The following is a 25,597-nucleotide window of genomic DNA, read 5'->3' as shown; positions in this document are numbered from 1 at the left end:
CGGTTGGTTGGAGCGCTGTCCCACACACCAAAAGGTTGTGGGTTCGATCCCCAGTCGGGGCGTGTACCGGAGGCAACCGATTGATGTTTCTCTCTCACACTGATGTTTCTCTCTCTGTCTCCTTCCCTTTCTCTCTCCCTTCCTCTCTGTCTAAAATCAATAAACGTATTCCAGGCTCCCCCACCCCCGACTTGCTGGGGTGGGGCTGGGCCCAGGTGGTTTTGGAACCACTGACTCAGGTGAGGAACTGAGGGACATAAGAATGGACTTCGAATACAGATGCCAAGCCCAGCAGTGAGCTCAGTGTGGCCCCCCGTCAGAAATGCTTTGAGGAGGGGGCTTTCTGGAGTAAACACCAGAAAGGCAGCGGAAAAAAGAAGGAAATGCACAGACCTCTGGAGGGGTTTAGCACAAATATGATAAAATTTAAAAACTGGTGGGTAGTTCATAGGGAACACGGCACCCCAAGGGCCAGTTTGAATGGCACCAGGAAGAGGCCGGTAGAGAAATCAAGAGTGTGGGGCATTCTGTGGGAGAACAGTTTCCACAGCAAGTCATGGGGACGGAAGAACAGGGCGGGGACTATTTTAGATGAAGGGAACCCTAGACATTTATCCAATGACCTCTCATGAGGCCTGGCCCCTGTTTGGGTCCCAATTTGAACAAACCAACTGTACAAAGCATTTTTGAGACGACGGGAAATTTGACAGTGGAATGGGCGAGCCAAGGCCCATTTGTTTTATGGCCGCGGGGGGTGCTTGGTGGCCTGGCTCTGTGGGGAGCTGCCCCGTTAGAGCAGAATCTTGCAGCCTGCAGGGGTGGACGCCCGCATCTGCGCTTTCTTTCACTGACAGGCAGGTTCCGTCTCATCAAAGCAAAAACAAAGAAAGCAGATGAAGCAAACGCGGCAAAATCTGGCTAATTATTCAATGTAGGTGACAGGTTTCCGGAGGCTCCTTGTGAGAGCCACTCCGCCTTCGTGTGGCCGAGGTGCTGCCACAAGAAACATCTAAGGGAGCAGGCGAGCCCAGAACGGAAAGGCTCCGAGCATCAGTGAACTAGCAAAAGCGGGAGGGCTGAGTGTCTTTGCGAGGAAGGGAAAACCAGTGTGGCCCGGAGCGTACCTTTCATCCTGATGGAGAACTCCCCCAGCAGACTCTCCAGCTCCACCTCCATGGCACACATGTTCTGTGGGGGAGGGGAGACAGTGCGGGTCAGAGCTGGCTCCTTCCGCGCAGACTCAAGGCCCCAGCCGTTGTCACAGCGTGAACCCTGCACGCACCGACCCATTTGCAGTGAGCATGAACCCTGGGGCGCACCAACCCATTTCGGGTGAGCGTGAACCCTGGGACGCACCCACGCATTCAGGATGAGCGGGAACTCCGGGGCGCACTGACCCGTTTGGGGAGGGCTACTCAGCACCGCCTATGGGGAGTTCTCCACAAAGTGTCAAACCCAGGTCTGGGCAAAATTTCCGGTGCCCAGGAAACTTTGGAGCACAGAACAAGTTAAATTATACCATAACCCCCCAAATCCAGAGTGTGGGGTGTTCTGTGAGAACTGGCCTGAATTCTACAAAACGGCAGCATTGAGGGGAAAAACCTCTAGATAACAGCGACTACCAGCTGAAGTGTGCTCACCGGGATTGCTCCCTGGTTTCTGAGCAACCGCATAAACTGAAACAGTGATAAAGACACTGTTGGGTGAAACGGGAAATCTGAAAACGCACTGGGTCTCAGGTGGTGCTGTAGCGTGACTTGACTTTCTCAGCCGTGACAATGGGGTGTGGGTGGTTAGGCTGGGGGCACGCGTGTATGTGGGTCACCGTTAAGAAATCCGTGCAAAGTGTTCGTGGGATGAGGTGCCTGACACCTACCGTCGACTGTTTAATGACTCCGCAAAAACAGGAAAACAAAAACTGGGCTTAGGAGGGAGGGAAAACACAGGTGGAAGAATGTTACCCATGGTTATGTCTCGGTGAAAGTGTCGGTGTCCACTGTATTAGTCTCGGCTTTTCTGTAAGTTTGAAATTTTTCTTGATAAAAAATTGGGGCATAAAGAGCCCTGGGGCTCCACTCTACTCCACGTGGGTGCAGCAGGGGGCCTGCCCCCACCCGCCAGTGCTCCAGCGTGGTTCTGGTCCGACCAGTGTCCTGCCCTAACCCTGATGATGAGGGAAGTGGAAGCAGGAGGGACCCATCTGTGCGTGTGGGCACGTGCGTGACCACTGGCCCCACTTCCTCGGTACCCGAGGGCCCGCACACAGCCATCGGAGCTGGAAGTGAAACGTGCCGGGGCCTGTGTGCTGCTTGGCCCAGTGAGCTGTTGATGCTGAAGCTTGGGGCAGCCGCCCCCAGGGCAGGGCAGCTCCGTGAGCCCTGGTGGGACTGCTGCTCCTTGGGCTTTGCTTGCTGAGGCCTCGGGATGGGTTTGTGGGGCTGGAGGCTTTGTTCTGTTCCCAGCCATTGCTCTCCGGAAAGCTTAGTCGCTTACCTAGCTTAGCAGAGCTGGGGGGTGGAGTGGGGAGGGGCACTTCCTGCTGCCTGAGCTGGCTGCAGAGAAAAGCTTTGAGAACAAAGTCTCTGGATTGTAAACAAGTTTCTCCCTCGCAGCGCTGGGCGTCTCTGTGAAGGAACGCGTTTCACTTTCCAGAAACATCAGCAATGTTGTCACGCTTGTCAGGGTTGCCACCAGGGTCTTTGAAAAGCGGGGCAGCTCCTGGAACAGCTGGGGGCCCCCACGGTCAGAATTTCCCTCTGTCTCACTGCCTCACCCTTGAGGACTAGTGCCACCTGCTAGGGCCCCCAGAGCCACTGTGCCCTGAACGTCCTTATTTGTGTAAAATCCTGGGTTTTGTGATTCGGAGGAAGGTGCAAAACCCCTGAGGTCAAGTGAATTATAAGACACCTGGGTGCTTTCTTCTCTAAGACAGCCCTTCGGTGAAATTACTTCTACGGCTTTGAACTTGTGAGCAAAGCACGATGTCTTGGCTGTGGACCAAGGGTGGGTCCTCCTGAAAGGACCTGCAGATGTTCTGGGACAGGCAGCTCGGCAGCTTGGGGACTGAACAGCCTCTAGGACTGACAACTGTGCTTGGGCGGGGTGAGCAGAGGTCGTGGGGATGTGGGGAGAAAGTCACACTATGTCCACTAGCCTCTAACTAACAACAGACACATCCATATGTCTTGAAGGCAGAAGACAGGCCCCAGGTATTCCCAGTACCCGCGACTCCAATGGGGACAGAAACCATGCATGTTTATTGCAGGCACCTTGAAAGCTGTCTCCATCTTCCCCTGCTTTGCACCTCATGATTCCCGCTACCTGGGGCCAGCGTTGGAGCATGTCGTCTGATCCGAGGTCCCAGGAAAGCAGCAGCCTCGTACTGCAGCTCACGCTCGGTTTCTCCCCGGTTTTGATACTAACTGTGCTGACAATTCTGAAGTAACTCTGTCTCAGCATTTCTTTGGATGCCTGTTTTCATTTTCTGCACTTAAAAAGCACCATCCTGAAGGGGCACTCAGGTGAAGAAGTCCCGTTCTAGAGTAAACCCGGTGACGCCCAGGCCATCGGACGTCTGTCACCCAAGCGGTCCCTCGGTCCCGGGGCTGACGCAGACGCCCAGCTCCGGGAATGCTCACCGGGCGATGACTAACTTGACCTCTGAGCAGCGCTTCCTGGGGCGGTGAGAAGGGCTGCTTTAATAATTCAGTCATTTCGCCAGAGGCGCTGGTGTCAGGTGGCCCTGGAGGGGCAGAGACCAGCCTGTGTCATGTGCTGGGGCCCAGGAGACAGTCAGAAACCGGGACAGCACTTCTGTCCACGGCTCTTTGTCTCATCTCCCTGAAGGGGAGAAGGGAAATTCCTAGCAGTAAGCTGGTCGTGGGCAGCAGGGGTGATCGGCCCTGCCCGGTTCAGTCGGCTTCCGGAAATACAGCTGGAGGAGACTATAAGCTAGAGAATTTGGAAGTGATTTAAAAACCAGGGTGCTGCGTCTTCCTCAGTCACTCCCTGGGATTTCGACCAGCATTTGTGGTCCCCACGTGCACAGACCGCACATGCTGGGTCAGCCTGGCCAGGGAGGGGCCCCGGGGCGTCCAACCTCTTGTGGCTTAACAAGCACATGAACGGGCTTGTCACCCGGTGCCGGGATGGCTGCCTGACAGGTGACGCTCCGGGACTGCCAAAGCAGGTCCTCTGGAGGCCAGCGAACCACTTGGGTGTCATTTTAAACAATTCTACTGTCAGCCTCAAAAAAAAAGCAAGCGAGGCAAAAAGGCGGGCCTATCTGCCTGAAGAGTGGGGTGAGGTCAGGGCAGGTTGCGCCCTGCTCTGGGCAGGCACCTGCAGGCGGGTCGGGCCGAGGGCGGGGGTCCTACCTCAGTGTACTCCTTGTAGCTGCGGTGCACCTCCGACAGGCTCTCCCGGGCAGCCCTGCTGGCGGGCGACGCGCCGAAGGCTTGCTTCATTTTGCTGGCCCCATCCTGCAGGCGTCTTTGGATACAGTAAGCTTCGTAGAGCTCGTCCACCTGCCAGGAGGAAGCGGGAAACACGAGGGAGGTAAGTCCTGGTCACGCAGGAAGCAGCAGCGGCCGGTGTCATGGCCTTGGAGCAGCGTCGTCCTTTCAGAGACCTAGCCCTTTCGTTTTCGCCACGGGGATCCACTTTCTACGTCAACACGGACCGCTCCCTGAGCTGCCTTTCCACGCGCACGCAATGGGAAAGAACCGCACGTGGGCAGACCACCCTCGGCAGGCGTGGAAACCTGCACGCACGACAAACAGAAGCCTTACAGCTTGTCCCCGCGGGGAAGACCTGGGAGTGCGCTTGGCTGTGTTTGAAGAGACAGCATCACAGGGTGGTAACCGCAGACCCAGATCTAGCACCTTTTTTAAAAAAGAACTCGAGGCAAGTCACTAAAAATGATTTCTGTGAACTCTCGGCTCAACAGTGAAGAGAGAGAATGAAGTTATTCTCGAGATTAGGGTGGTGCACGGCTGTGAAAACGTATCAAACTGAACACTTAAGACCTGTGATGTTTGTTGTATGTAAATTATAGCACAATTAAAAAGAATAAATGGAAGCAATGGAAATGAGCGTTTTCCCAGCTACACTGCCACACCGAGGCTTCTAAACCACCCCCCACACTCTACAAATGACAGCTGATCACACTGAGCACAAGCCTGGTTATCACTAGTGCTGCTAGGGCAGGAGGGGTTCTCTGTCAGCCAAGGCCTCTCTGACACCCACAGGACATTGAGCCACGTGTGAACACATTTTGCAGGGTCGGGCCTGGGAGGCAGCGGCCAGAGATGCTGCTCAACGTTCTGTAAAGCAGACGATGGCCCCACTGCCCCAGAATTACCCCGAGCTGCCAGCAGTGCGAGGTGGAGGGCACCTGTTTGGAAGGTACTCCTGCCGATGGGGACAGCGACAGTCCTGTGCCACCCCCTGCTACCCACACACTCCCCGCAGACTGCCGCGGGACTTGTCGGGCAGGTAGATGGCATCCGCAGAAGCAAGGGGAGGCTGTGGCTTCGGGGGGCTGTCCCCGATGGAGGATGGCCTGAATGTCTCATTGCGGTGCCAGCTTTGTTCCTAAGAAGGGGACGGGCACAGTGGAGCTCAAGAGAAGGTGGAGGTGAGGCTCGTGGACTTTGGAGGTTGAGGCTTCCCGTCTGTTCTGTTGGTGGCTGCTCATGGACAAGCATCACAACCACTGCTAGAGCTGGTGGCTCCCGGTCACTGCCTCCTCCTTCCGGAGGGCACTGGCACCGAGCTCAGTGTGGACACACGAAGACCCTGACGGTGGTTCTCTGGGCCAGAGAGGCCTTCGTCACTCCTTCGTCCAGCGATTCACTCCATTGTGCCAAGAGGAACTGCCAGACTTGGGCCAGAACAGAACGTTCTCTCGTCTTTGGGGCCTATGGGGGTTGCCTGTGATGAAGAGGGGGGTCTAGGCCTCAAGGGGTGGCCTGTCTGCTAATGATATCTTTTGGTGAGTGACTGGCCTCAAGGGTGGCTGCTATATTTTGAAACTAAGCTAAGACTCACGGGGCAAGCTTGTTAAGTGCGGATGCCCAGGCCCTGCTCTGAGATGCGGACTCGGCAGGTGAGGGCAGAGCCAGGGGTCTGGAACGTTCAGTGACCACGGCAGAGCACTCCGGCATGGGAGAGGCCCCACCCAACTTCTTCTAGGAGTGCCAGAGCTGGGCCTCCCTCGTGGCCGGCTAGGCGGCCACCCCTGTGGTCCCGGGGGATGCCCCTCGACCCTTTCCCCACCAGAATCTCTGCCACTGTGACCCTTTCAGTAAGAAAATTTCTCCCTGGACCCCTGCATTGGCCCTAATGACCCAGCCTGTTACTTTGCATTTAAAGAGAAGTATATTCTTTGTTTGTGTTAAATGTCAGCCTGTCCCAGCCAAATGGAGTCACACTTTAGGATACAGAGTAACTCTGTGCATCTGAGCAGAGCTGGCCCATCTACAGGTGAGCGTGTGACTAACCTACAAGTTAGCAGTGGCTCTGCGTCAAATAAGCGGATTGGCCAACTCATTCGATTGAATATGATCTGGTGGCATCCTGTGTATTTGCGCTGCCAACAGGGTGCCCCAACCTCCAATGACCACGGGGACCACTGCATCCCACAAGGACGGTGGAGAAATACACACCCGCCTAACACTGATCTTGTTTCCTTGTGGTTTTCCAAACTACACAGAGAAACCGGTCAAAGCCTGCCCGCCACCCAGATACCTCCTCGTGGCTTCACTGTTTTAGTTACTGAGGGCGGTGGAAACAGGAGCCATTTTGATTAGCTGAGGTGGTGGGTGTCTTTTGAAGTGGGAGGGTGCAGAGGCAGCAGCATCCATGTACAAAGCCATCTCCGCATTTTAAAAGGAGAGGGTTCTGCCCTGGCTGGTGGCTCATTTGGTTGGAGCATTGTCCTGTAGACTGAAAAGTCATGGGTTCAATTCCCAATCAGAGTACATGCCTATGTTGAGGGTTCGATTCCTGGTTTGGGGTGCACACAAGAGGCAACTGACCAATGTTTCTCCCTCGCATCAATGTTTCTCTTGCTCTCTCCCTTCCTCTTGCTGCAAAATCAACACACTTGTCCTCGGGTGAGGCTTAAAAAATAAAAAAATAAAAAATAAAAGGAAATGATTCTTCGGATCATCAAGATTGAATACAGGAAACCCCCCCGCCCCCCACCCCACTGCCCAGAGTGGAAGGCTGAGGTCCATGTTGATGGTTCAGCCCAGGGACCTGTGGCCTAGACCCAGAGGTTTCTGAGTCCTCGGGCAGAGAGGCTAACCCCCCAGCTCTGCACTTGGAAGAGAGGCTGACAAGTGGGTGGGAACAGAGACTGGCCGCTGTGTCCTGGCAGCTCCCACAGGAGACTTCTTCTGGGGTGCATCTCCTGCCGGTGTTCAGAACAGGGGCGACAGCCTGGCTCCCCACTGGCTGGTCGGACCATCAGTGAGCTGTGTGTAGGGCTCAGGGCTAGATGTCAGGGACCAGTGCCTGTCCGGGGGCCACTAACGATGCAAAGGTTCCTGGAACCCAGGCGGCATGAGGAAGCGTGCAGGAACTCAGAACTGGAGAGAGACTCAGAGAGGCACCGGCCAACGTCCTGAAGTGTGCCGATGGCCTGCGTGAAAGAGTGTCGGGGGTGCCGAGTTGTGTGGGGGGCCGGACGGTGAAGCCAGGCAAAGGGATGTTTCCTGCAGGCCCAGTTTGGCTCAGTGTCTCCTCTCCCCAGACGGGGGGAAGCTCTCGTCACCATGGCTACTGGGCCAAAGTGTGGCCACAGTACTCGGGGGTGCCAGGATCTCCGGTCTCATTGTTTCTCCATCTTTCCTGCCTGTTGGTCCTAATTGCTAATCAGCTTAGGAGTCAGTTAGATCAGAAATGCTCCTTGGACAACATGCTCTGCTCAGGCCCAAGGGGACTGGTCAGCAACAGAAGAAGAACAGGCAGAGACAGCAGAAAGGGCAATTACCTTGCTAATGTGGAACTCCAGGCGTCTCATGTATCTTTCAATTGCTTTAATTTGCTGGAATTAAAAGGAGAAGTGTGAAAAAGCACAGCCACGTACAATTCAACTGGTCTAGCCCAGTGATTTTCAACCTCTCTCGTCTTATCCCCAGAAGTGCCCCAAATGTTGAGCATTCCCCTCTCCTGACTATGTTGCTACTATTCCAAGAGTCTCCAGGATCAGTCTGAGCACGTTGTTTAAAATACCGAATAAATGTTCTGCGAGATGGACTTGGTTGGTTGTTGGAATCTGTTTCACATCAAAAAGCCCAATCACATGGAGTTTATTGGATTTCTGGCAGAACAGGATTGTATTGGAAAATAACCAAATTCCTCTGTAATAACACGTTTGATCAGCTCAGAGATGAACTTTTTCCTTCCACACTTACTGTCTCTGAAATCGAGGTCCATTACATAATCGCCACGCCTGTGCGTGCTCACAGGTAGTCAGGGTAGTTTCTGCATCGTCTCTTCGTTTGAGTTACAAATGTTAGTATTATATGCATTAGGTCTAATTACTCCCTCAAATGCCTGTGAACACACTGTACCATGATTCAGCATAAAGGGCGTTGTGTGTGCAGAAGGCATGAAAAGAGACAGCACCCCATGTGCCTAAAAATAATCTACATTTAAAATAAGCTTCAGAGATACTTGGCACTAAGTACCAAATACACATTTGAAGTGAAAAGAAAGAACTGTGTCTTGGGGTAACTGGAATCTTTTTTTTTCCCTTGGTGGAACAGAGGATGATGGGGCATTTTCCAATCAAAGATCTCTTAGATTTGATCAACTCTGATAGTTATCATTTATGGAGACACATGGGCAGAGCCCCCGCACACTCGGGAGCCTCCGAAACTTGCCCGAACACTCAGAAACCCTACCACTGGGCGGCACTTTTTCATAAAAGTACTATTGGATCTGAAGATCGTGGTTGTTATTCGCCAAACTCATAGATAAAAGCATGTATTTTTCTGGGCTTAGAACCGCCATCACATCGCTGGGACACCCTGTCCGTCAGTGGGGCTCTTGGCCTCTGCTCGAGGACACGGGGTTTTACGTTCGCCCCAACGCCGAGTGGGAGCTCACCTTGTCCAGGTCGTAGAGCACGCCCTGCAACAGAAGCGAGAGAACCTGAGTCAGAACACAGCTTCCTCCCCGTTGCCCCTGGTGGTCACCGAGGGGTCCCCTCCGCACACAGTGCAGTGATAACCAGCCCACACGGTTCTGCTGGGGCTTTGGACACTTGCTTTCACAGAGTGAAAACCCGAGCTATTTAAAGTGCCAGCCAGAGGACTTTTACTTATGCTCCCTGCCTCTGCAGTGCCACCCAGACCTCCCTGCCCCTTCGGGCCTTAAGGGTTTCTCTGGCTTTGAGCTCTTTTCCCTCACCTATGGAGGGACACCCTTCCATATTCCCTTTTTACATTTTTACAAAATTAGTGGTGTGACCATAACATGTAGCTGTGATACAGTTGTTAAAAGTGCACTTGCCTTCCTGTGTAAAGATGTGAAATCGGCATTTAAGGAGTCCCGAGGGCTATACCATGCCTTTCACGAATTATTTTTAGAACAAGCTCACATCCTGCGCGCTTCCAGTATCATGGGGAATCGGTTCACATCCCGCATCCCCCACAGGGAGGGTTTCTATGCAATGCAGAAGCCCCTCCTTCCCCTCGCCATTGTCCTCCAGGAAGGGACATTGGTTACCACTGAGGACTGCCAAGGGCATCCGAATCCTCCGAAGGTCATTTCACGGGACTTCCACGTGGGTGGGGCCCGCTTATACACGGCAGCACTACAACATAAAGCCCTGACCTTCTATAAAGCCTTTAAGCTCCAGCCCTTGAAAAGGACAACAGTTTGCCTGTCAGCCCATTTCCTGAGAAAGAGATAGCAGAGGCCAATGGGAGGGAAGTGGCGCCTCCTGGGGACCCGCAGAGTTCTCCTGGGCTTTCTGAGATGATAAGGCGTCCTTACGCGTGAGCAGAATCATTGAAAATAGTGGCTGCGTTAGAGACGCCTCTCCACCCAGACACACTGTCACAAGTCGTTCGGGGAGAGGAAATCAGCACCGTCTCCACTCAGGGGCTGGCTTTTCTTCTCTGACCTCACTGCCTGTCACATTTGTTAAAAAATCCGAGATAAAGCCAACGTCTCGAGTTCCCGATTCTGTACCAATCACCTGCCAGGGGAACTCCGACTTCTCATTTCCTTTAGTTAGTCAAGGGAGGGACATAGGGAGTATTTTCTGATTATAAAGTTCACCTGCATAAACATGCTGGGAAAATACGCAAGTGTATTCAGAAGAAGGCATTAAAATATACGTCAGAAAGCAGACAGTACTTTGCCCCTTGGATCTGCTCTTCTAGAAGGTTCTTTCTACCTGTCTCCACGCAGTAGGAAAAGATATTCAGCCAAAAAACTAAAACTAAAAAACCATAAGCCCTGGCTGGTGTGGCTCAGTGCATTGAGAGCCAGCCTACAAATCGAAAAGATCGCTGGTTCGATTCCCAGTCAGGGCACATGCCTGGGTTATGGGCCAGGTCTCCAGTAGGGGGTGTGAAAGTATTTCTCACACACTGATGTTTCTCTCCCTCCTTTCCCTTCTCTCTAGGAGTAAATAAATAAAATCTTAAGATAAAAAATAAGAACATGGTGTTAGCATCCCATTGACTGGCTAGTACGCACCAGGCGCGAGTTCCTTTTCATGTCTTTTAACTGGGCATTCAGCTTGTCCAGCTCCGTCTGGTGGACCTCCAGATACTCACTGCAAAGAGAAGGCGGGGCACAGCCGTGAGCCCGGTGTCCGTCCAGTGGGCTCCAGGGCCACTGACCCCCTCCGTCTGCAGGGGCACTGGGCCCTGAACCTCACTCTGTGGAGGGCGAGGTTGGGGGGGAAGAGGCGCTGCATTTTCCCAATCTCCCCACCTCACGAAGTCTCCGGCAGCTGCGTCTGAGACTGTCCAGATGGTGGAAGAGGAGGACCCCCTGAGGCCGAGGGCCCAGAGCAGAAAACCTGGGGGGGAGGGCAGACAAGTGCGCAGCCTCACTGGGCCCGGGCTCACAGAGCTCCGTCTGGTTCAACACAGCACAGGCTGGAGACTGTCTCCATGCGCTCGGGAAGGTTTGCTCTGGGCAGACGGTCCCTGTGACATACTCGGGGCGGGTTCAGAACCTCCTGCGGCGACCTCTAAACCAGAGCTGCCAGCCCACACCGTTGCGTGGGATCAGTCCTCTACAGAGGGCCATATAAACGCGTTACTCCTTCGGGTCTCCTTCAGGGTTAGGGACCTCGAGTCGGAACCCAATACATGTCCCACCTTTGGGACTCAGTGAAGGCTTCCCTGAGGAGGGTGCGAGAATAAAACACCTGCTACAGAAACAGGCATTTAAAAATGATCTCACAAGGCTAGTTTTCTCCTCTGACCTCCATCCCTCCCTCCCTCCCACCCCCCGTTCAGACAGGAAAAGGTGCAGCTAGTTCACAGTGAGGCTTCACGCGCTTACTCAAGTCCGCCCTTCAAGGCCCGGTAGACCTCTTCCACCCGTCCAGGCTGAGGCTCCTTGGGGGGGCTGTTGTTTTTGTGTCCTAAGTTGTGCATTTTCTTCAGTTTGGCCTGAGGCTTCTTGACAGCGGAAGAATTTTCAATGAAGGAGTTACATCTGTGGAAAGAAAAAGGAAATCAGAAATTGTAGCTCAGGCGTCAGAAAGCGCTCAGTGGAAGAAATGCCTTTCAGTTGCCCCGTGTGTGTGTTCGTGGCTTTGCGGGGAGGTCACAGTCCCTGCACAGTGGTCCATTCGAGCCTCCTCTGTTTCGTTTCTGGGTGTTCGACTTCCCTGCTGAAATCCAGGAGCTCTGCTGGGTGGTGGCTTCCTCGAGCCCAAGCCTAGCCTCAGGTAGCGTGAGCTCAGAGTGAAAATGCCTGACGCCACCGAAACCCCACAGGGAGCCAAGGACACACGCAGGTGGAAATGACTCTCAACAGAAGGATGTAAACCAAGTAAAACACCTGTGCATTAGCACGTCAGGCACAGCATCTATTACATTTGACTAGTGTGTGAGTGACTACCTCTTTGATAAAGAGCCACGAGCATGGGATGGGACATGGCTCATTCTGTACAGCATGATAGTAAAGCAAAGCACGTGGAGCTGAATGACAGCATTTTCTTGAGCTTTGTTTTCACGGAGGAGGTTGTTTACATGTAACTAACGCCCAACGTCTCTGTGAGTGGCAGGGGGCAGTTACGATCCACAGATGCCTCTTCTGGATATTTACCCGAAGAAAACAAAAGCAGGGACTCAGAAAGATTGCTGTGCCCTCTGTTCACTGCAGTGCTGTGCGCAACACGGAAGATAAGGAAGCAACCTCAGTGTCCCTCCGGGAGCCAGTGAATAAAGCAACTATGGGGTGTGTGTGTGTGTGTGTGTCTCGTGTGTCGTGGAATAGTACTCGGCCATGAAAAAGGATGAAACCCGGCCATCTGCGACAGCATGCATGGACCGAGAGGGTATTGTGCTGAGTGAGATAAGTCAGAGACAGACAGACGCTGTATGGTCTCACTTCTATGTGTGGTTTTAACTCGCACGCATGCACGCACAAACCACGCTCACAGCTACAGAGAACAGATCAGTGGTGGCCAGAGGTGGTAGGCAGTGGTGGGGGGTGAGCTCCATGGGTGACGGGGGTCAACAGGTAAAGAAGAAAAAAACTGTATCCATTCAAACCAATGAGAAAAGGACAACACGTGGTGTTGCAACAGGGACATAAGAAGCCTTTGTCGTTCGGTGAGAAAATACACAAATATCCGCTCAGGCACGAGACACGAGTCACCTTGTCATCCCCAAAGTGAATACAAAAGGGACAAAACTTACAAAGGGATGTTCAACCTCAGGAGGGATGACATAAAAAACTGGAAATGATTTTTAGAAAACCTCAGTATCCACAAATACGTGGAAAAAGCAAATCTGTTTTTGCTGGGGAGGGGCAAATGGGTTCAGACATTTGGAGGTTCTTTGGTGATATTGACCAAAAGACCTTAAAAAGAGAAGGACCAGGGGTGGGGGGGTGGGGAGAGCTGCACCCATGTGTTGGCAGCTTGTTGTCAATCTGCAGCCTTCTCCTTTGCAGGAGACACTCTAAATGATAGAGAAGAAACTGCAGCCCTGGCTGGTGTGGCTCAGTGGACTGAGTGTCAGCCCTCGAATTAAAGGGTTGCCAGTTCGATTCCCAGTCAGGGCATATGCCTGGGTCCCCAGTAGGGGGCACACAAGAGGCAACCACACATCGGTGTTTCCTTCTCTTTCTCCCTCCCTTCCCCTCTGTTGAAAAATAAATAAAATCTTTAAAAAGAAAGAAAGAAACTGCAGCGCTTCAATGTGGCAGCTTCCACCTTTCCCATCAGAGATTAAGGTAATGCACGCGTGTGTGAGTGCATGTGCACGCGTATGAGTGTGTGCTGATTAGGCCACGTGCACACAGACGCTCGCTCACTCTTCCCAGCATCCACGCTCCCGTCCTCCTCAGTGGCTCCTGAGAGGGCCCCCATGACTTGCCTGGACCGCCTCTCCTGCAGGCCGCTGAACCCCGCGAAGGACTGGCTGCGGATGATGCCATTGGGCCCCCCTGGTGAGCAGGACTGGGCCCCCACCAGCATGATCTCGGGGAGTCTGGCTGGCAGTCCTGTGGGCAGGGGACAGGTCATGGCAAATTACAGGCAGGTTCAGACAGAAAACGCCGCGCTTGTCAACAGCGAGAGAAGGGCAGCGGGAGGTCAGGTGAGATGAGTCACTGGGCCGTCGATGCTGGTTGACCTTCCTTCCGCCACATTGTTTTTAAGCCAAAGGGCTCAGCTCTCAGGGGAAGAGAGACAGCTACCTCCCGAGACGTAAGTAAAAATAAATTACACACTGTCATCGGGCACTTCAGGTCTTCTTTAGGAATGTTTTTGAAAAACAAGGTTCAACCGCACTTTCAAAAAACACGAGCCCTTTGTGATGTTCACATGCCCTCAGCAAGCAAGAAACAGCAGGAAGCCACGTGTCGGACGGTCCAGGCAGGCCCTGCATCGCACCCAAAGCCCAGTCTGAGGGCCCAATTCTGCACTCAGAGGTCGCCTGACCAAATCCACAAGATGCCTTCAGAGGGGCGCTCACTTAAACCTGTCCTCCCTTTTCTGCCCCTGAAATATATTTGCAAAGATATGATCAAGCTGCTCTCGTGACCCTACAAAATCAGGGACAGGAGCGCCCACGAAAGCCTGGCCATCTAGGCTGTGATGAGAACACAGAGAAGAGGGAGGGAAGGGGAGCGGAAAACGCCGCCTGGAGGGCTCCCTGCTCGGACCCTTGCTGCCTTCTCTCAAGACTTACCACGTGGGGCTCAGACATGCGGTCAACACACAGCCGCAGCTGGGCAGCAGCCCTGGGTCAGCGCAGGTGGCGCCATTGCCCGGACATCAGGAAGTACGAGCGCCCGCACTGTCTAGCAGGTAACCTCAGTCCAGATTACAGGAGGGGCTCCTGTCCACACGGAGGCGACTGTGACTGATTGAGTTGAATCAACAATTGCCCCTTAAAGCCCCAGCCAGCGGCTCCACAGAAGGGCAGAGGGAGGAGGTCCCCAGAGATTGCACACAGAGCCCCTCCCCCCGAGGCAGGTCTCTGAGCCCCACCCCCTCCAGAAGAAAGCCCCTCTGGGGTTCCTGGGCCTTCTTGCAGGCTCGGGTGCTGACTCCCTGGCCCATCAGGCCGGCTGTTTGATCTGAGCTGGACCTGCAGGCACCCATGGTGGTGGGGGTGCAGGGGAGGCTCACACTGTGGACATTCTCAGGAATTTTTAAAGCAGTGAAGGGGAGGTATGTTGTGTGGTAAAATCAGGGTCTGCCGCCCAAACGGCGAGGCCACAGCACTTACTAAGAGGTCCACCCACTTTTCACTGAAAACACCTCCTTCTGTTCGGAAAGCATTGCCAGGTCACACACAAACGTGTCGCACATCCCAAGGAAACACTAGGCTTGGCGTTCTCTGTGTGTTCGATATTTCTATAACCAAAATCCCGGCCAGAAGTCTTGGTGGAGCAAAGTTCTGTTAGTATTGTATCTCGCTTCGTAAATTAGGCCTACGGCATCATGGAACTCTGATCCAGGAGAAGACGCACAGTATTGGAAGTATTTGAACTGTGTGATTGTCGTGGGCTTGCTAGAGATTATATATTTTTAAACAGAACGATTTTTCTGTCTTCTGCACAAGACCCCTAGTTTCAGCTCTGGTGCCTGGCGCCCACTCCCAGGCCTCCTGACGGGACTGCAGGAACCCGGAACCAGGTTCGGGTGTTTTGAAAAGGTCCCCAGGCAATTCTCATGCTCAGCAGAGAAAAGGGAAAAAAATGCCGCCAACTTGGTTGACATTTTAAAACTCTAGTTACAATAATCTACTCCAATTTCTCAAGTCCAACTTTTAAAATATGCTATTCAACCTTAAATAAGCTTCTCTTTGCAGAGTTTAAATGTCTCATTCTTGGGGATAAAACAAATGTTTGTCTGGACTCTAAGAACTGTGAAATGCTTTGGGGCTGAGTAAAGTCCTCAGATGTTTTCCAGTATTTACATGTTGAACGGGTGGCCAGTGGGGAAGAACCTCGGTGAGCCTTTCTGGTCCTAGAAACGATTGTTATCTATCAGGAAAGAATTCGGAGAGCCAGTTTAGGCTGGGATCTCCAGCTGCAGTCACTTGCCCTGCAGGCTGACACACCTTGACTCACGCCGGAGGCCAGTCATAAATCCTGCGTGCGTGAGCTTCCCCATGCAAAGGCGGGTCTGGGAGAGAAGAATGAGCGGGCTGGGGAGGAGCAGAGACAGGGCATTAGGGCCAAGGGCACACGGAATGCTCCCTGCCCCCCAACTCCCCCCAACTCTGAAGTGGGCCAGAGTTCTTTGTCGCTGGTCCCCCAGCCTCCTCCGCCCATCCTCCACTGCCATGCTCCGTCCTCGTCTTTCTGAAGACCCCACTCCCACCCCTCAGTGCCCTGAGTCTCCAGGCTGCCCCTGGCTTCCTAAAAGCCCGGCTTTCAGCAAAGCCTCCCCTGAAGCTACACTGCGCATTCTCAGATGCGAAGGACTCAGAACTTTGGGACCCACAGCCTTCACCTAAAGAACTGCTGTGTCCCCGCTGGCTGCCGGTCCGGTGTCCCGTGGCACCCGAAGCCTGCGGGGCAGCTTGGCAATGTCAGCTAAAAACGTAAAAGACACTCGTCCTTTAACCCATCACAGCTACTCTGTGGGATCTCCCGTGGAGACAAACTCAAGGTTGCGAAGAGGCTTGTCCAGGGCTGTTCACGACAGGCAACACAATGGCGGGAAAGCGAATGTGGAGCAAACGCATGTCGTTACAGGAAGGATTGCGGTGCGTGCGGAACAGCGCGGTCGCGGACACCGAGGAGCCGTTAAAGGCAGTGCAACCGCAGGCCAGGATGGGAAAAACAATGTAAAAAGCATCCGGGAGTAGGGAGGCCTGAAAGCAGACTCGGGCAGACAGTCTGCAGTGTGGCACAGAGAGGTGGGCAGGGACACTTTAATTCTGTGTTGATTTTGACCGAGGAACGGTGTTTACGTGCTATTCCGAGGGGACGAGGCTCCGTTTGGAAACCACAGACTAGAATTCTGGCGCAGGCATTCCTGTGGGTCTGATTAGCCTGAGTAGTCTCCAAATTTGCACATCTGCTCCGGGGGGCCCACAGGTCAGTCGTGCTAGGGGAAGGGTCCTGGTAACCCAGCGACAGGTGACCCGCTCCACCACCTGCCAGGCCCGAATCTCCAAGCGGCCCGGTGCACGGGGAGGCGCTGGGGGCATCGATGACCAGCCTCTAGGCCGCTGGAATGTCAATATTGAGTGTTAGCGTCAGGTACACAGGGACCCATTCAAGCAGGTGGGAATCACTAGGTTGGTTTCGGTTTCTCCGATTGGGGCGGGGGCGGGGGCGGGGGCGGGGAGAAGAACCAGACAGTGTCGCTCACAGAAAACTTGGGGTGCATTTCATTGCTTTCAACTCTCCCCTCTCTGTTTAAAGCACAGTAATTTTGAGCATGAAGCTAAATTCTGTATCTTGCTATTTTTAATCAAATTCTTGTTTAAAGCTAGGTCGAGAGGTTTATAAATTAGCTTTTTTCTTAAACTATCTTTAAAAGGATACTAAGGTCCCCCCTAGATTCCCAGGGCTTGTGTGGACAATAAAAGGAAGTCCACCCAGGCTCCGTTGGATCTACTTCTGATCTCTGGTTCGCACTTCTGGCCCAGGGCAGAGACAGCACCGGCGAGGCGGGACCGGGGACTTCTCTCTGGGACTCAGGGGAGGACGTTGGCATCTGGGTGCCTAGACTTCCCGGGCAGCAAACGCCGTGATGTTAGAAGCAACGCGGGAGCTGACGTCACTGCCTGGGCCCTTGGAGAGGAAGGTTTTTATGGCGTTTTCACCTTTTTACTTAACCAAGCCCTCTGTCTAGTGAAGCCACAACATGTATTTCTGGAAGGTCCCCCCACCCCCATGATAGGAATGTAAGAGGTGTTGTCACTTCCAAATGAGGCAGTAAGGATCGTCTTAGTTCTCCCCAAAGCCTGTCTCATGAGGGGCGAATGTCAACTTAATAACCAGGAGTTGCCAGGTACAAAGCGATGCCACGTCCACAGGTGGGCTGAGGCCACCGTCTGAGACAAGGCAATGACCAGAAGGAGAGCGGGCAGGTGGTCGGCGTGACGTGCCGGCAAAAATAAAAAGGAATGTAATCAGCGCAAGTGTTTGTGGCACCAAGGATGGGAGTTGAAGGCCTGGGAGCAGGAGAGAGCGTTTTGGGGCTGGGTTGTCGCTGGGCGCCCTCTAAAACTCTGTATGATGGTTGCTCAACCGTGGACATTTCCTAAAACCGAAACCGTGCACTTAATAGTTCATGGAACGTGAATGTTATGTCACTAAAGCTATTCCAATCGCTACCCATGTCTAGAAGAAGTCATCATCCCTTTGACAGGAAGTGCCAGGAAATCAGGACCTGACAAGGAAAAGCTGAGTCAGTAACCTGAGTGCCGAAGGCTTTGGCGGTTGGACACTTGCCCCAACGAGACCTCGTGAGGCGCAGGGTGCTGGCACTGCTGCGCTTTCTGAGTCATTTTTCGTTTATATCCTCACCCAAGGATTTATCCATTGTTTCCAGAAAGAAAGGAATGGGGAGAGAGAGAAAAAAAAAACAAAACCCAAAACAAATACTGATTGGTTGCCTCCCGTACACGCTCTGACTGGGGATCGAACCTGCAGTCTTTTGGTTTACGGGATGACGTTCCAACCAACCGAGAGCCACACCAGCCAGGGCTGAGCTGTTTCTTAGAGCCCAGTCTGTGTTCCTGGCTCCCCTCCCCTAACAACACGCCCTGTCCGTGCCTCCCTGCATCCTGGTCAAGAGCAGCAGTATAATTCAGTCGTCTGAAAGAGGCACATGGACCAGATATAAATAGTCTGCTAGGCTAAACGATTATTTAAGAAGAATCCTAAAAATAGGTATCTGCTTATTATACGGTTGCAAGGTACCTATTACAGAACAGTTGACTAATCTTTAAAAAAATAAGTAGGTATATTTAAGTCATGGGCTCTTTTTTTATGTGCTGCTTTATGTTGCTGCTCAGTTGTCGCCGTTGTCCGCTGACCGGAGGGTAGATGTCCGCTGACCGGACACGGGCCGGGGACCTCGTGTCTCCAGAACAGCTCAGCACAGCCCCGCTCCTCGTGAGGAGCCGGAGAGGGGCCAAGACGGCCTCTCGGGCAGGGAGTAAACTTGCTGAGCCTCAGGTTGCTGCCTGTAGGGTCTTTTCTCCATGTTCACAGACACACTTCGTAAGGGTCCACAGAGGTCTGGCCATCACTCCGTCTTCCCTTCACAGGGCCACCTGGACATCTTCAAACCTGACTTCCTATCAACCCCATGGAGGCTTTCTAAAAGGTCAAGTGCTTGAGAAATGCCAAGACGACCCTCACGAAGACCTAGGGCCAACCAGCTTGGAAGAAAAGGGAAGCAGCTCATTTTCGGATCTCTGGAAACTGCTGTTATCGGTTCTCTTTTCCATGTTTTCCAAAACTCCATCAGTCGACACGTAAGCACTAAGTCCATGGTATATGCTCGACCGAGCAGGATTCTCCTGCATCCAGAGCCGAAGGGAACTGAAGCCTGCCCTCGGCGTTAAACTGCTGTCGTGATTTAATTAGAGAAGGTCCTAGGACTGTACCTGGCAGACGGGAGACCGTTGTGATGTAAGAAGTGACAGAGACAACCATGGGGTGGCTCCCACTTCTCAGGCTCCACGGAAAACAGCGAATCAGGGAGCAGAGCGCGGACTCTGCCGTCCGTCCAGCTGGCTCCATGCACAGCTGCTTCAGGGAAGCCCGGCCTCCCGCTCCACCACAGAGGGCCTGGCAAGGTGTGAGTGGGGGAAGACGCCCATCGCCTGCTACATCATAAGTGAACTGCTCATTTTAAATGCTTTAAAATGACAGAGCTCTCTCCAAAGAGAGGGGGATGGATGAGAGGAGCAGCCGGTGGGGTTTCATAAAAGGGAAAGAAAGGATGCGACAGCCAGGAAAGCAAGGAACCCGCAGTTTTATGAAGATAGCTATTTTTAGACAATTAAAACACCTAACACACTTTAAACACAGGTAAGAGTTAAAAACACGGGTATTTAGGGAGCCCCGTTCAAAAGTCAACTTTTAAAATAGTATTTGCTTTTGAAGCTTACAGAAAAGTTGCAGGAAAAGCACAGAAGCTCATGTATGCTTTACCCAGGTTCACCATTTGCTGATGCTCGCCACGTCTCACTGTGACCCCCCCGCATGCACCCACGCATGCACGTGCATGCACACACGCTATTTCCTGAATCATCTGAGAGCAGTTTGCAAATGTGATGCCAATTTATTCTTTTTTTCACAGTTGGTTTTGAGAGAGAGGAAGGGGGGGAGAGAGAGAGAAACATTGATTTGTTGTTCCACTTAATTGTGCATTCATCGGGTGATTCTTGGATGTGCCCTGACCAGGGATCAAACCCACAACCTTGGCGCATGGGGACGACGCTCTAACCAACTGCACTACCGGCCAGGGCTGGGAATTTACTCTTAACTAGTCAGGGTGTTCCCTGGAACACGGACATCGACTTACAAACCTCAGTGTGATGACCACCCGGGGGATTTAACACCAATACAACACTGTTGTCCAACGCACAGACCTTCCTCACACCTCAGCAACTGCCCCAATAACGCCCTGTAGCTGGGCCCCAGCCCCACTCCGGGAGCCCGTCCAGGTCATGTCTGCCTCTCCTCTTGCCTCAGGTTGTCTCCTGTGTCTGCTGACCTGGGACAGTCCTTGGCCTTTTCCTAGAATCCAGACCAGTAGTTTCCTAGGACGTTCCTATGTCCGGGTTTGCCTGCTGTTTTCTTGTGCTGAGACTCGGGCTCTGCACCTGGGGCAGGGGCGTCCCCTAAGTGACGTTGCCCCTGCTCCAGGCATCGCCTCAGGAGACGCCCGGAGTCACACAGTCCCATGACTGGCGGTGTTGGCTTTGGGCACTTGGTGAAGGCGTTGCTGGCCGGTCCCTCCCTGGAAAGTTACTATTTTTGCCCTTGTAAGCGATAAGTGGCTGGTAAGGAGGTATTCTGAGGCTATGCGAATATCTTGTTTCTTCAACCCTGGAGCTGGAGCACCCGCTGGTGATGCTGGCGCATCAATCATACTGTGACGGGGGCGAAAACGGTCTCTTGGAACTCAGTGTTTTGAACTATAAGAGAGCACTCTCCTGAACTCGTTTATTTGTTTGTTTGTTTGTTTATTTCTTCACCGTCAGAATTGCCAGGACGGACTCCCTTACTATATCATTCGATGCAAAAGCCATCTGGTTTTTGAAGCATTTTCTGGGCAGCTCTGCAGAGGGGTCTTGCCTGTCAACCACAGAACCGCGTTACTGGTGGGAAGTAACAGCGGGGGCTCACTGGTATTCTAATTATTTTCCTGAACACCTCATCTCTTTAAACATGCAACCAGCTTCCTGTGGCTGGGCCCCACCTCCTGCACCAGCTTCATTCATCCTTAGTGGGGCGCAGGAGAGAACAGCACTAGCCAGCGTGGGTCCCCCTGAGTCAGCGCCAGCTTTTCTTGTCACTAAAACCAGGACAATAACCCCTAAGTCAGCAAGGCTGTTACCAGAAGGAAGCAGGATGGTGCCTCTTACTCACTCGGACTTGCCCTTTGAAGCTGCGTTTGACTTCATCAGTCTGATGGAATGCGGTCACTACAGAACCAGGTGAAGAGATGTACTGAATTAGAGCAACCTGACATTACCGCTCTCCTCTTTTTCTCTGTTTTCCCCTCCAGGAAAGGGCAGCAGAGCACAGGGAGCTATTTTAAGAGGCTGGCTGAATCACTCGAGGGGTGAAGAAGAAACCTTAGTAGCACGTCCACTCGCTGGGACAGCCAACGGCAGGAGCTGCTAGATAAAGGACAGAGATTTAGCCTGGGGAAATGAAAACCCTGTTTTTCTTCCATTCTGGCAGATTAAATAAACGCAGGGAGTAGCAGCCAGCCTTGAGGTGATTAGAAGGGAGATGATTCAGGCCTCAGAACTCGCTTAAATCTCACAAGGAGCTGAGTGGGTTTTGACTAATGTTGTCATAACTAATTTTAAAACACGACGTTAGAACTCTCATGGACCTTCACTCGATGCAAACCAACTGTTCCCTGCCTTCTCTCCCTGAAAGAAAGGCCATTTTGCACCTCAACGGAGCCGGATGCTATCAGCAGTAATAAGCAAATTTGCCTATTGGGTGTCCCACCTGCGGCCCAAGGGCCACATGCAGCCCAGGATGGCTGTGAATGCCGCCCAAAACAAAACCGTAAATTTACTTAACACATGATGAGATTTTTTTTGCGATTACATGTTGCAATGTATTTAATGTGTGGCCCAAGACAACTCTTCCAGGGTGGCCCAGAGACACCAAAAGATTGGACACCCCTGCCTCTATGGAACCCATGAATATCAAAAGGGAAAAATTTCTTGGGAACATCGTCCTCATGGGCAGCCTGGCAGACACTGTTGAGAGAAACATATGCACACCCCAGAGCCTCATTTTTTTGACCATCAGTTTCAAAAACAACGCTTGGTGCAGAAGAAATGGTCGGGGGGCTGGCGTTACAGCCCCTCAGGCAGTCCTGCCTGCAGCCGGCTCGTCCCTGGAGCTTGGGGACTCTCTTCTAGCTGATGGTGATTGCAGCTTCTTTACTGCCAAACAGCACCAGAATGATACCGACATCCTCTATTGCAATTCGACTCGACTGATATCACCATTTTGATGAGCTCACATATCTATTGTTTCCATCAGAACCGAGCTACATCTTTGGAAATCCTAAACAAGAAGCCCCATTAGGTTCTGGGACAACGTGATGTGCTTGTTCCCGGGGGCCCGCACGTGGCCCGACGCGGAGTTCGCTAACCGGCAGGAGAGGCAGGTAGACCGTGGAATCGGACTTACAAATTCAGCCTCGTGGAGTACTTCACCTCCGAGAAAGGACAGGAACTCATCTTAAAGCTTTTCCGATATGGCCTACACAGTCAAATGAATATGTATTTCCTGTGGTCAGTTAACTTATTTCTGGCCCACTGAGCAGGCGGGTTGGGTTGACGGAGGGTTGGCGGGCAATTCGGCGAGGAAAAATACCACGAAAGACGCGCTGGGTGATGATTGGAGGATCTCGGCCTCCGTTTGAGCCGGAGGTCCCCGCAAAGCCCTCGCACCGCGGAGGTCACACTGCGCACTCCACACTAAGGCAGCCCTTTCTACGGGAGTTACATGTGTCATTTTATTCCGGTTGTTATGACAACACTTTTGGAAGCAGCACTTCAAATGCTTAGCATTCAGGGTCTTATTATAGACTTGAAAACAATACTGAGGGTGTCACAGCCCCAGGGCTTTCGGGGGCCATGCTCAGGAAGACTCTTTTCTACCAAAAAAAAGTAGCAAGGGCTCATTCAGGGGAGGGAAGCCTGAAGATTTACGGGGGAAGACATGATTGTTTTTCACAGTCCATATTCTGGGGTCGCATTGGTGAACCCCATCTTCCTTCAGGACCTTGTGTACTCACTCTCATTTTTAATCCTCACTCAAGTATGTGTTTATTGATTTTAGAGAGAGAAGAGAGGAGAGAAAGAAAACTTCAGTGTGAGAGACAAACACCAATTGGCTGCCTCCCAACTGGGGATGGAACCCGCATCCCAGGCATGTGCCCTGCCTGGGAATCGAAACCCTGACCTTTTGGTGTACGGTGTACGGGACGACGCTCCAACCCACTGAGCACCCCAGCCAGGGCTGTACTCAGTCCCATGATGACAGCCAGTGCCGGCAGATTTTAGGTCCATAAACAACTTCGGTTGCTTATTAGCTACTGGGACGACTTGTGTGTGAGACTCTAACTTTATAGGAAGACCTCCCAACGCCCGGTTGTTAGATTGATAACGGATAGATTAATAATGGGTAAAGGGATACTGCTGCTCGAGGGACCCTGCTACATGAAGTCGAAGACCTGTCGGGTTTGCCCCACAGTCTGTTAAAAGTGTAGAAATGTTTGTCATAAGTTTTTAAAAAGCAACATCCAAATAGAAAGAGGATTTTACTAAGGACACGAGCCAGTTGAACGCTGGCACTTTCTACTCACTCTGTGCTAATGGGGAGAAACTCATGAGTCGTGTTTAACTCTCTCTGCCTTGAAGTGAGTTTCTCTGACAATTTGACCGTGTTCTCCCCAAATCTGCAGCTCTCTGTGTGAAGTTGGGGGCACCATCCCTACACAAGCATGGCCGATAAAAGGAAAGGAGGAAGACAACCGCAGCAGGCGGTTCGTGCCAGAAGACCCCGTGGCAGGAAGTCAGGGGGCTCTCGCAGAGCAGCACCCACGTCCGCCTGCCGCGGACACCGCGGAGCCGAGCGGCTTCCAGAGGCCGGAGTGAATGCGCTTTGTGGGGAGATCCAGCCAGTGAAGCTGCCCCAGCAGGGAAAGAGGTTTCACGACTGGTTCTCGCAGCTGCACTCCAGGAAGAGCCCATGGGAGTCACACCTGCTGAGCTCTTTTTGGTTGACCAGAGCAAGTAATTTATCATCATCCGCATACCAAGCAGGTAGGTACAGCGATGGCACACACCTAGATTACCAGGAAAGCAGAGCCACGTTCCTTTCTGTGGTCCTCGGGGTAGTGCGTTAGCTGCCACGCGCCACAGTCTCCAACTCTTTCCCCGTTCAGTCCTGAGCCAGTTTTCCCAGAGGGTCAGACCCGGTTTCCAGAGCAGGAAAGTGCGGGGTCCAAGGTCTTTCACCAGACTACTGTCTCCCCGGTGCACCCTTGGGCACCTCACTGTCGCTGGCTTCTGACCCTCTTGTCGCTGGCGCCAGCCTGGAACAGCTCAGGGCGTCCAGGCACATGGCCGGCAGACCAGGCAGGTGTCCTCGTGGAGACAGCATGTCCCCGCTGCTCCCCGTGTGGAGCACGTCGGGATGCAGTGACCATGAGTGTGGTGAGTGCGGGACAGATCTAAAACCCGGTCACCCCTGCTCTCCCGGGCTGGGTGCAGACGGGTCACCGAGAAGGGAAGTTTGTCTATTTTCTGCAGAAGGAGAAGGAAGTGTGGTTTGGCCTTTTCGCTTCGGGGTCTCTACGCTGTCCCTCTTCAAAGGGAAAAAGAGGCCTATAATCTGACTACTTTAATACGTTCCAGATTCACCTAATTTTCCACTCTAGCCCGGCCACCGCCTGTGTAAACACAGTGACTCTGGACGGGGATCTCTCTCTCTCTCTGTCTCTCTCTCTCTGTCTCTGACTCGGAGCTGTGTGCTCAGGGAGCCTCTGATCTTGCCTCTTCCCCTGGCTCCTAGGGAGATGCCTGGGGGAGTGATCTGAGACTCTCGCTGTCCACAAGGGGACAGAGAGGTTGATAGCTGTCAGGACTTACAGGGACAAATGAACACCTCAAGCAAACCGGCCGTGTGAGCTGGCGAACAGTACCCACGCTCAATGAAACCACGACACAATCTCCCCACAGCAAAGGTCGGTGGCCAAGCCTATTGACAGAGGCCTTCTCCCCCATACAGACCTTCCCAGGGGTTTAGTGCCAGATGCTGAATTTGCAAGAATTTGGAATAGGTGACCCATTGGTGTCAAAATACATAGACTGGCTCACCTTTGGTGGCCACACTTCTGCTTGTGTCTCTAGTATGACCAGGAGCCTCAAAGAAACACCTTCACCAGGGAAGAGAGTCCCGATGACATTTGTGTTTGCAGATTGCTCTGTCCCAGGTGCAGTGACGTCTCCTCCCTGTTCGGACAGTAGCCCTGGGGGGCAGTCGGGGCCGGGGGCACGACTCCCTGCGCAGGTGAGGAAGCTGACTGGCCGGCCGCTGTTCCCACGAGACTGTGGCCAGCACTGCACCAGTCGGAGTTTCTGCTTCCACGATGTGGTCTTGCTTCTGCCCACCTCCACTGCCCTCCAGCTGAGAA

At 52.9% G+C, this 25,597-nt stretch overlaps 1 protein-coding gene across 6 annotated transcripts in view; it reads right to left on the bottom strand.

The window, feature by feature from the left end:
- RIPOR2 (RHO family interacting cell polarization regulator 2) overlaps positions 1 to 25,597 on the bottom strand; it is a 117,020-nt gene that overhangs the window by 22,388 nt on the left and 69,035 nt on the right. For 4 of the 6 annotated variants that reach the window (XM_053915570.1, XM_053915575.1, XM_053915571.2 and 1 more), the window contains exons 2-8: positions 13,590 to 13,716; positions 11,542 to 11,697; positions 10,723 to 10,801; positions 9,121 to 9,144; positions 8,000 to 8,053; positions 4,377 to 4,526; positions 1,125 to 1,188 (exon numbers count right to left, since the gene is read on the bottom strand). In XM_053915570.1, the coding sequence (XP_053771545.1) occupies positions 1,125 to 1,188; positions 4,377 to 4,526; positions 8,000 to 8,053; positions 9,121 to 9,144; positions 10,723 to 10,801; positions 11,542 to 11,697; positions 13,590 to 13,716 (654 nt within the window). The remainder of the gene's footprint in view (positions 1 to 1,124; positions 1,189 to 4,376; positions 4,527 to 7,999; positions 8,054 to 9,120; positions 9,145 to 10,722; positions 10,802 to 11,541; positions 11,698 to 13,589; positions 13,717 to 25,597) is intronic. The other 2 variants (XM_053915572.2, XM_053915573.2) reach the window with 1 other exon arrangement.

Source organism: Desmodus rotundus, chromosome 12, assembly GCF_022682495.2.
Source record: "Desmodus rotundus isolate HL8 chromosome 12, HLdesRot8A.1, whole genome shotgun sequence".
In the NCBI taxonomy this organism is placed as follows: Eukaryota; Metazoa; Chordata; class Mammalia; order Chiroptera; family Phyllostomidae; genus Desmodus; species Desmodus rotundus.
Note: the sequence above shows the minus strand (reverse complement) of the source record. Positions and strands in the feature narration are given on the sequence as shown.